Source organism: Octopus bimaculoides, chromosome 1 (assembly GCF_046866305.1).
Source record: "Octopus bimaculoides isolate indiv1 chromosome 1, ASM4686630v1, whole genome shotgun sequence".
Lineage (NCBI taxonomy): Eukaryota > Metazoa > Mollusca > Cephalopoda > Octopoda > Octopodidae > Octopus > Octopus bimaculoides.
Window position 1 is genome coordinate 107,825,665 of NC_142928.1, and position 12,193 is coordinate 107,837,857.

General features: G+C 35.9%; 1 protein-coding gene across 50 annotated transcripts in view; it reads left to right on the top strand.

Moving 5' to 3' along the window:
• The window catches only part of LOC106872289 (polypeptide N-acetylgalactosaminyltransferase 1), a 524,361-nt gene that overhangs the window by 467,515 nt on the left and 44,653 nt on the right, over nt 1-12,193 (top strand). For all 50 annotated transcript variants that reach the window (XM_089355787.1, XM_014919225.3, XM_014919227.3 and 47 more), the window contains 3 exons: nt 2,318-2,420; nt 6,025-6,195; nt 10,931-11,048. In XM_089355787.1, the coding sequence (XP_089211913.1) occupies nt 2,318-2,420; nt 6,025-6,195; nt 10,931-11,048 (392 nt within the window). The remainder of the gene's footprint in view (nt 1-2,317; nt 2,421-6,024; nt 6,196-10,930; nt 11,049-12,193) is intronic.

The window sequence follows — 12,193 nt, forward strand, 5'->3', positions numbered from 1 at the left end:
ATCTTGTTTGTGATTATATAATTGAAGTGTAGGTACCATTGCATTGATTAAATAATTTTATTCAAATCAAATCAAATCTGCTGTGGATTGTTCTAATAATTTCTATTTAATCTTTTCACCAAATTCCACAAATTCAATTCATTTTCTTTCCTTTCTCCTCTCCCTCTCTCTTATTTTTGGCTCATAATTTTTATGATAATATCTTTCTATTCATATTATTGTCTCATTTATAGGGATAAGACACTAGAATTTTTTATAGCTGTCTTTGTGCTTAAGATAATGCCTTCAAACACTGTGCATTTGAACTAATGAAATCATTCTGGCAACTAGAAGTAGCAGCCAAATCTCCATCATATGGACACCCTGGCATCTTAAAAAAAAAGTGGGGAACATTTGATACTGTGGTTCTAATCACATAGTGTCTGTAAAATCAATCAGGATCATGATTGCAGTGTCTTTGATCATAATTATCCTGGATCAGGAATGGCTTAGGGTGAGGCAACAACAGAAAACATTAATTTTAGAAATTCACTAATATTTCCTTAAAATTATATTTTAATTCAAAGTAATTTGTGGAATATGAACTCAGAACATCAAGATGGACTAAGCATTTTGTCTGGCATGCTCACAATTCTCCCAGCTCACTGACTTCATTTGGTGAAGAAAATAATAGCTTCAAATTCTGACGAAAGGTCAGCAATTTTGGAGAGTGGGGTAAATTGTTTACATTGCTCCCAGAGTTTAACCAGTACATATTTCATTAACATTGAAAGGTAAAATCAACCTCAATAAAATTTGAACTCAGAATGTAAAGATGGACAAAAATACCACTTAAACAATTTGCTAACAATGCTGCCAAGCTTGCTGCATTCATTTGTTGGAAAAAATGATGACAACATTTTCATAGTGAAAGAGGAGTGTTGTTTGGCAGGACCTTTAGTGCACTAGCAACTATTTAAGGAATGAAATAATCTTAAGAGTATTTGTTAGCTTCAATTTGCACACACACACACACACACACACAGCTATAGTTGAGAAGTTTGCTCCCCAACCCTGTAATTTCAATTTAAGTCCAATTGTGCATTGGGCATGTGCCTTCTACAATAGCCTCAGGTTAACCAAGGCTTTGTGAGTGGATTTGGTTGATGAAAACTGAAAGAACTGCCTGTTACATGTGTGTGGGGGAGGGAGTTTGTCTTCTTGTCTTGATACCCTGTAATAGTTGTAAATGAAATCAGGTGAGGGTTGATACCAGGGAGGACATCTGCCTCAACAAATTCTGTCTTGCCCAAACAACCTTGGAAAAGTAAATGTTGAAACAATGATGATAGTGATTATAAACTATGATGGTATCTTGTTTGTGGTTTCGAACAAATAGCATGTCAGCTAGCAACTTAAAGTTAGGCTGTGTAATTTTCTTATTTTCCCACTTACAACTAATACCTTGGAAACATGGACTCTACAGGCTAGAAGCTTTTGAAATGTAATGTTTACAGAGTATACTACAAATATCATTACAAGGTAGACATGGACATATTTCCAAGTAGAAACTGTAATTTGTTTGGCTGCATAAGATGGTCACCCAGTAACTTATGTAGCACTGACTGGCATTCCGCCAATATTTCCTGACCCCCAGATCAAGTAAAAGTCTGACAATAGTGGAGGGCAGAACAGCTAGTCAAAAGAAGTGGCAGTGGTTTAGCTGGTAGAAGAGAGAAAGAGGCTGTGGAGAATGGACAGGTACATACACATTCACATTCTGGTTAATGCTTTAATATTTACTGAAATCAGTGGAATTATCAAAGTGCACAAAAGTTTTCAACGTCAGGTCTATTATTTCAAAGTTTCTTAGAGACCTTTTGTCCATTTAAATGTTGAGATATATTCCTTACTCAGATACCTTTATTTTATGTGTGTGTGTATACATATACACACACACACATATATATATATATAAGGAGCATGGCTTAGTTGTTAGGGTATTCAGCTCACAATCATAAGGTCATGAGTTCAATTCCTGGTGGTGCATTGTGTCCTTGAACAAGACACTTTATTTTATGTTGCTCCAGTCTACTCAGCTGGCAAAAATGATTAGTATCTGTATTTCAAAGGGCCAGTCTTGTCACACTCTGTCATGCTGAATATCCCTGAGAACTATGTTAAGGGTACACGTGTCTGTGGAGTGCTCAGCTCCTTGCACATTAATTTCACGACCAGGCTCTTCTGTCAGTTGGATCGACTGGAATCCTTGTCATCATAATCAACATAGTGCCAGTTATACACATACATATATATAATATAATTCTTTTATTTTCAGGTGCTGCTGTCGCTAAAGGTAGTATATTAACATTCCTTGATGCACACTGTGAGTGTTCCCCTGGTTGGCTAGAGCCTTTAATTGCAGAAATTCATAAAGATCGGTAAGTGCCACTCCATTTTACCTAGGAAACCACACCTAAAGTGATTAATTGTATCTTCAATTTTATGAATTTAATTCATGTTTTTTAAGGGGTTTTTCCCCTTGTTCTTGTAAGTTTTTTAGTTCTTCAAAATTATTGTTGTTGTTTTTTTTTTGCATGCAACTCACTTTTCTGCTAAAATATTTTAGCATATAACAGTGTGATGCTTAAACCATCCATGAGTTCTTTAGTGTCTTCATGCACATGAGTATTGAATAAGATTAAAATACAGAGTTCACAAAAGAATGAAAGAGCTATTTTATCTCATTTATTTGAAGCTGAAACTTCATTCTGTCACTTCTGGGTTTCCAATGCCTGGTCTTCACACCAAGATTAGGTTCAAATATATATTTTAGCCCAGTTACCATAAAGAATAGAATAGCTGCTGTTATGTGTATGTATACACTCATGTACATACAAGCATGTATACACACATATTCACACACAGATATATATATACACTTTTATTCATTTATTGGCTTCAGTTACTGAATTGTGACCATGCTGGAGCATTCCTGTAAGGATTTTTGTAGATTATATCAACCCCAATACTTTATCAGATATTTATCAATCTCTTAAAGGGAGAAGGGGACAACTCCACCTTGTTACAAAGAGATGTAACTAGGAGAGGACTAAATATATTTGGATACTTATGTACAACCCACTAATTTCTTTCTGTTCATCCCATGTCTCTGTGTGAATGTATGTGTTTGTAGAGGTACTCACATTCACACAGACTCCAACAGGCTTCAGCATAGTTTCCGGGCACTGAATTTTGCTGCATGTTTAAGAAATTCACTTTGTAGCCACATGGTTTAGATTTGATTTCAACCCTAACCTTGTGTTGACCAGTGCCTCATGAGTGAAATTTGGCAATGAAGATTGTACAGAAAGCTGTCAGAAATGTGTTTGCATGTGTATATATTGCAAGGCAGGATGTAACCAGCTGCAAGTAAACCAATAAACTGTTTTGTGGCATTTGTTTTACTTTTGTAAAATATGTGAACCAATGATGCTATTATTCACATATGCAATATAAAATCAATATAATAAGCCTTTGGTTGGGCTACAGCTATGATAAGCACTTGCCCAAAGTGCTGCACTGTGGGATTGAACATGAAGCACAGCATTGCAAAGAAAATTTCTTTATGATGCAGCAACATTATGGAAAGGAGAATCACCAAGAAGGAGAGTATCATTTATCAAACTATCTCCTTGAAGAGAAGTTTATTATTTGTGAATTTTATTATCCATTAATCCTCATTTAGTTCACCATTGAAGCTTGTTTTTGCCTCCTGCCTCATAAAATTTGTCCTTTTGCTTGATAAATGTTATAAGATTAAAGAACCATGAGCATTAATGTTTTAACATTTACTTGAAATATTTAACTCATTCATTGTATTTAATAGCTTCAGTTTATTAAAGGATGAGGATTTTGTTTGTAGATAAGCCCTAAGTGATAAACCTAATGGCTGTGGCAAACAGTGATAATAAAATGGAAAATGCTTGAGAGAAAGAGCAGTAGAATTAGGAAGGAGAAAGTATGATTAAGTAAAAGTAGGGTAAACCAGAGCTTATTTTATTGAATCATGTCCTCAAAGAGATTAGTAGAATATGATTCTCTGAGTGCAATATTGACGTGAAGTGATTTGCAAAATATTATGGTCTGGTGTGGTCTAGTCTCTTTCTTGATATTTTCCATGGAAATGTTAATCTGTAATAAGTCTCAGAGAATGATATTAATTCTGAAATTTTGATGCATTCTGTGAAAGAATTTTACTGTCATGAAATGGAAAGAGCCAATGCAATGTTAAGACAAATCCATAATAAGTAAGGTAGGATAAGCAGTCTGGCTTGTTTGTATTGCTGCTGTGACTTGAATAACAATGTTAGATTATAGTGGTGTCTGAAATAGCTTGAAAAGATGACTTAGATGACCAAAATAGCTTTATAATAATGTTAGTGTGACATGAATGCATATATTAAGATTTGTCAGTAAAATACAATTGCTTATGTATGTTGTCTGCTATTGTTGTTAAATCATTATTAATTTTTTCCAAAATTTATCTCTTTCTATGTGGGGGGGGGGGTGTATAAAATTTAATTTGTTGATCTTGATTTTTATTTGGTCTGTTTGAGTATGTTAGGTTTTCAGAGACTAAATGTCATTACACTGAGGAAACAACTGAGTATTGAAGTAATTGATCAATTCTTGTAAAAGAGATGTGGGTATTTTACTGTATAAACACTAGCATACCCGTGTCATCAAAAAAGCTAACAGTTCTGTTAATAATAAAGCATGGTACATCAAAACAATGGGAGAAGCCATTGATAAATGTCAGCAATCAAGTAAATATATGTACATGCACAGAATTGAAGTACTTGATTTGATGCAGTTGCAATGTAGAATATATATATATATATTGATATTATGAGGATTGATGGTATAGCTATTGGAATGAGGGAAATACCATGAGTTGGTGGTAGAAGAATGAGAAGGAAGTTGCTTGATAAGATCTCAAACAACAAGATGTTGCAAGATGTCTGTCCTTCAATGCTCTCTGCAGTTTATTGGGCTAATGCTTATTTGTGATGTTATGTGGGTACGAGGAAAATCCCCTAATAGGTAAAATTATTTTTCAGTAACTTCCCAGATGAATGGAATACAATTTAATACCATTATTTCAGCCAAATGTTAACATTAGAATATAAACATGTTGTAACCATCATCATTTAACGTCCATTTTCTATGCTGGCATGAGTTGAACTGTTTGACAAGATGCAGGGCTATACTGAGCTCCAGTATCAGCTTCGGCATGATTGCTATGGCAGGATGCCCTTCCTAGCATCAACCACTTTACAATGTGTTCTGGGCAACTTTTACATGCCACCAGCACTAGTGAGGTTACCAAGTAACTTGAAAGACAGAGAAAGAGAACAGGGGAAAAAAGAAAATGCTTTCACTAAGTGGTGGAGGTGGTGGCTTTATGTCAAGTGTTGAAAATATAATGTATTATAGAGGGACAAAAAAATATGTTGGATTTCTCATAAATTTACCACAGTTCTATATATCTACTTCATATTACTAATTGTCAGTATATATACTTTTAATTACAGCTAAATGAGTGTGCCCAAATTTAGCCCATTAGACAAGGGACAGGTTGGCATAAAAACTGTTTTGGCATAAAAAAAATGTCAAAATTTTCTTGTTAAAAATGACTTCTTTACCTATCCAGTCATCTTGTGAAAATGATAAAGGACAAATATTTATCCTTTCATTGCTTATTCAGTTACTGGGATAGATAAATATTTTTCTTTCATTCAGTGGAGGTATCTGTCAGCAGATACTCAACTTTTATTGATAATAAAAGGGTAGTGAAATGGGATTTGTGGCATTCATTCCTTTCCCCAAGAAAAATAGAAGGATAAGTAAAATATCTAGAATAAATTAAGATCACTGGCTGAGATCACCCAGACTTTACCAACCTCTCTACAACTTTCACTCTATTTTATTTTATCCCATGCAATAAGATTTTTTTTTTTTCCATTTTGTTGTTTCTCTTAGGAAATCTGTGGTATGTCCAATAATTGATGTAATTAGTGATGACACATTTGAGTACATTACTGGTTCCGACATGACTTGGGGTGGCTTTAACTGGAAACTAAACTTCAGATGGTATCCTGTGCCTCAGAGAGAGATGCAGAGAAGAGATGGTGACCGTGCTTTACCGACCAAGTAAGTTACGTTTGAAATGATGTTGTCTAGTCTTTAAAAGTGAAATTCTAAAACCAATTAAATTATAATTTAAAATAAAAGGATTCTTTTTCTTATTTGTAAAAAGAAAATTTCTAAGAATGAAGATTGATTTTTTTCCTTTATATTTTATTTTTTGTTTTACCTTTTGAAAATATATAACCATATTCAGTGACAAGAAATATTAATATACTCACTTTGTCCGCTTTTGTATATGTGTATACGCACATTTATTTACATGAATATACATACACACATATACTGCTACGTTACTGTTTTTTTCTTGCTTTTTGCAGAGCATGCACCTTAAATCTAAGTTGCCCACTCTTATATTACTGAAACAAAGTTGTATAAGTTGCTTCTGTATTTCTAATTTTTTAAATTTATTTTATGCTCTCTTTCCATCATGATATTGTATTTCATCTCTCCAGAATCAACAGGGAAAAGTACCACCATCACACTGGAGTTTATAGTACACTACTTCAACAAAAATTTGCCTTGCACTTTTGTCAAAAAATATAAATTTTATTGCTCTATAGATATTGTAATGTTTTACCCAAACTTATAGTCTGCTACTCAAACACAAGCAGCCCCCCCCCCCCTGTTGTTCATTGAAGAGGAAGAAAGGACCGCTATAACATGCATGCTTTTCTTAAGGACATCAGTTAGTTCTAAAGGAAATAACATCAAGAGATACTATTTGCTTCTCTCTCTCTCTCTTACACACACACACATACTCACTCCTCTCTCATTTATGTACATATCTGCGAAGAGTATTTATGTTCTCTTCACAACTATGTATCCATATTCACATGCACCTCTGTTAAGTGTGTATAGGCATTAAAATTTCATTTAGGCACAGGTGTGGTAAGAAGCTTGCTTCCCAACCACATGGCTCTGGGTTCAGTCCCACTGCATGGCATCTTGGGCAAGTGTCTTCTACTGCAGCCTCGAGCCAGCCAAAGCCTTGTGAGTAGATTTCGTAGATGGAAACTGAAAGAAGCCTGTCATGTATATATATATATGTGTGTGTGTGTGTATATATATATGTATCTATATATATATATATATATATATATATATTTGTGTGTGTGTGTCTTTTTGTCTATGATTTTCCCCCTACCGTCGCTTGACAACCGATGATGGTGTGTTTACATCTCCGTAACTTAGTGGTTTGGCAAAAGGGACCAAGGGAATAAGTACTAGGCTTACATACAATAAGTCCTGAGGTCAATTTCTTCGACTAAAATACAAAATTTTGTCAAAAATGTTAAGAGTAAAACCTGTTCTATGTGACACATTCTACCAGTAACGGAAGTTTGAAAGTTGTTAAGTTAAAAAAAAATTAATCAAATAATCTGTACGTCAAGGTCAATCTTGGCGAAATTTTAACTCAAAACGTAAAGGCAGATGATAAACCATTAAGCATTTCACCCAGTGCCCTAACATTTCTGCCAGCTCGCCGCCTTAGAATGTAAGCATTCATTTTAGAAATATATTCATTATTCTTATTGCTTAAGCGTTACTCCCTTACTTCCTTACTTACTGTCATAAAATTTCATAACATTTTACCTCATAACTCTTTTTCTACTAATTTTTATTCAATGTGACTAGCAATTTTCAATTCCTCATGCATTTTTCTATCATTTAAGCCAAAAGAAAGTATACTTTTAATTTAAAATTAAAAACTTTATGTTAATTGAAGATGAATATCTGCCTTACTGCCCTCCTTGAGGTCGCAGATATTTTGATGTAACATTTTTTCTACTGAAATCTCAAACTATTTATGCCAAAGTTTAGCTTAGGGGGTGTCCTCTGTAAAACTATTAACTCATTTCAGAACTGAATTAGTGGTGAAACTTGGAAGCTGTTACAATTGACAAAATGGTGGACTTATGAATATATTCAACCACTACTGTGCTTGAATGATATATATATATATATATATATATATATATATATATATATATATATATATATATATCATCATCATCATCATCATCATCATTTAACATCCGCTTTCCATGCTGGCATGGGTTGGACGATTTGACTGAGGGCTGGCGAACCAGATGGCTGCACCATGCTCTAATCTGATCTGGCAGAGTTTCTACAGCTAGATGCCCTTCCTAGCGCCAACCACTCCGAGAGTGTAGTGGGTGCTTTTGTGTGCCACCGGCATGAGGGCCAGTCAGGCGGTTCTGGCAACAGCCACGCTCAAATGGTGTTTTTTACGTGCCACCTGTACAGGAGCCAGTCCAGCAGCACTGGCAATGACCTCGCTCGAATATTTTTCACGTGCTAGTAAGGTGACGCTGGTAACGATCACACTCGAATGTGCCACTGGCACGGAAGCCAGTCAGCTTCTCTGGCAACAATCACGCTCAGATTGTGCTCTTAATGCTCCACAAGCACGGATTCCAGTCAACAAATTTGATTTCGATTTCATTTGCCTCAACAGGTCTTCGCAAGCAGAGTTTGGAATCAAAGGGCCTTAGAGTCAACCTAGCTAAAACCAAAGTCCTAATAAGTAGTGAGGCAGACAAACCATGAATCCCTTCAGGTAGATGGCCTTGCTCGAATTGTAGAAAAGGCATAGGTAGAAACTCCATAAGATGTACCCAGTGTAAGCTATGGACACATAAGAGGTGCAGCAATATCAAAGGAAAGTTAACTGGGAAGATAGTTTTTGTATGTGACAGATGCTCAGGAGCAATAAACAATGAAAATGTGCAGAGAACAACTTCTGCCACATTCCAGGGAGAAAAACTAGAAGTTGTTGATAGCTTCCATTACCTAGGTGACCAAGTCAGTAGTGGGGGAGGGTGCACTGAAAGTGTAGCTGCTAGAATAAGAATAGCCTGGGCAAAGTTCAGAGAGCTCTTACTTCTGCTGGTGACAAAGGGCCTCTTGCTCAGAGTAAAAGGTAGACTGTATGACGCATGTGTACGAACAACCATGCTACATGGCAGTGAAACATTTAATATTTATATTTGTATTGAATTCTGTGAATCTCTGAAGAGGCCTAGCGAACCATGCATGTACCCCCATTACATCATTTTCATCTGCTAATTACTCCGGCGCACAGGAGCTATAGAGATAGAATGGGGCATGCCAACGCTAGGCTGAAACAGCTGTAAGTTTCTGTATATTCTCCAATTGCTAAATGTACTTTATATTTGTAACCTCAATTGTTAATATGACATGATATGTCATAAGCATCTGTATATTGTGGTTTTTGTCATTTTAGTTATAAAATAAACAAATTAATCAACGGAATACACTGTCTGCAAGTCAATGGATACTGCATATTCTCCTCCATTTTCTTATTGCTATATAATATATATATATATATAATATTTATATGATATTTGTATATAATATATATATTCATATATAATATATATAAAAAATACAAAAATGGGACAAGAACACAAAACATCCAGTCAGTTAGGTGATACAAAAAAGGGACAACAAAACGTCTAGACAGACAATACAAAGAAAACAAGGACGAGTCATCCAGAGTTTTCTTTCTTCAGTCAAGTTCCAGATTATCTTTGCAATTTCGGCCGGTTATACTCGAGATTGCTCCAATCTGGCCAGCCCCAAGAAAAAACTACATACAACAGCCTTCTTTCAGTTTCTTATTTCTTTATTGCCCACAAGGGGCTAAACATAGAGGGGACAAACAAGGACAGACAAAGGATCAAGTCGATTAGATCGACCCCAGTGCATAACTGGTACTTAATTTAGTGATCCCGAAAGGATAAAAGGCAAAGTCGACCTCAGCGGAATTTGAACTCAGAACGTAATGGCAGACGAAATGGCGCTAAGCATTTTTCCCAGTGTGCTAACGTTTCTGCCAGTTCGCTTTCTTTCAGTTCCTGCCTACCAAATCCTCTCCCAAGGCTTTGGTTTGTCTGAAGCTATAGTAGAAGACACTTGCCTGAGGTGCCATGCAGTAGGTCTGAACCCAAAACCATGTGGTTGGGACACAAACTTCTTATCATACTGAGCCCTACCTTGAAGATTTTTAGTCAAACAAATCAACCCCAGAACTTAGTTTTTTAAAAGACTGGTACTTATTCTATTGACCTCTTTCGATAAGCCATTAAGTTATGGTGGTGGGGGACAAGCACAGACATGAAGTTACACACACACACACACACACACATATATATATATATGTATATACATACATATATACACACACATACATACATATATATACATACACACAACAAGCTTCTTTCAGTTTCCATCTACCAAATCCACTTGCAAGGCTTTGGTCATTCCAAGGCGATAGCAGAAGATACTAGTATTTATCTATCTATCAATTTATACACACACACACACACACAAATTGTTTCAGTAACTTGACTGTGGCCAAGCTAAGAACCTCTTTGAAAGGTTTTTAGTCAATAAAGCAATTTATTTCTAAGTGTGGTAATTCTATTGGTGTCATATGCCAAACTGGTAAGTTACAAAGATGTAAACAAACCAACACTCATTGTCAAGAGATGGGCTTTTTTCACTTTCTGTCTACCAGATCCATTCACAAAGCCTTTGTCAGCCCAGGACAATTGTTGAAGACATCTGCTGAAGGTGCCAAGCACTGAGATTGGACTTGGAACCATGTGGCTGGGAAGCAAACTTCTTACAACAGTGAGATTTGCTACCACTATTTACCTCTCTTTTAATTCTATTTTATTTATTGCAGGACTCCAACTATGGCAGGTGGACTGTTTGCCATTGAAAGGGACTATTTCTATGAAATTGGTTCCTATGATGAAGGAATGGATATCTGGGGTGGTGAAAATTTGGAGATGTCATTCCGAGTAAGTGATCTTTGTATTGTCATCATGTGTTGACTTAGTTTTTTTTTCTTATTTATTCAGAAGAGAGGCAGCACTCATTACCTCTGCAAGCCTTCTCAGTATTTAATCTAAACTTCAGTTTTGAACATGAAGAGAACTCCAGAAGGATGCATCCAGCAGGGGAAGGATTGCAAGAAAATATTTAGAGTAGGGGTTGTGTAGTGTGACAGACATTTATGGCTTACAAGAGAAAGGAAAGCATGTGCATCATATCGGCTACTAAGTCAGAGAAGCAGCAGCTGTCGTAATAGCAATAGAAAAGGGGACTTAGTAGTTGTAGTACATGGGTGGGTCTTTACAAGTCAGCTGGATGATTTTTTTTTAGATACAGTCAAAGATGTTTGTGAATAACAGTAGTAATGCAGTTGATATTCTAACATAGAGACAGAGCACTTAGTAAATTAAAAAGAGTTACTGGTTACTGAGAGTAAAATGCACTTAACAGTTAATAATTTTAAATATACATGGTTTGATCAATAAGTATCCGGACTCGCCATAGTAACAAAGCTAAAGCACACAGAGTGAAGCCATTTGGCACAGATTAATCTTGAACTCTGCTGTGTATCTGCACTAAATTGTAACATTCTAGCTCACTTCTACTGTTTACAGTAATGCTTGAAAGGAACATGTGTAGTGTGTGATCATCACATTGACCATGACTGAAAGTTGAGCAGAGAATCTGCATCAAATTTTTCCAAAAGCTTGGCAATACCTGCTCAGAGGCCTACACAAAGTTTTCAAAAAGTTTTCATCTTTCTTGACACAATCAAGGAGATCTTGTGCAATTGAAACCCAGGTGTCTTTTTGGTCAGCTGAAAGCAGTTTTGGTACAAATTTGGCAGACACACATCTCATACCCAACTCTTCAGTGATAACGGACTGAACTGAACCGTAACTGATCTGCATATCCTATGATAACCTATGGATGGTGATTCAACGATTTCCCTCACAGCGGCATGCACATCTGCAATGTTTTCCTCAGTTCTACTGGTTATGGGTCGCCCAGAACGTTTGTCAGTATCAACATTTTTTCGGCCATCTTGGAAACTTCTGAACCACTCGTAAACTTGTGTGCAACTCATACACTCCTGTCCATACACTTTCTG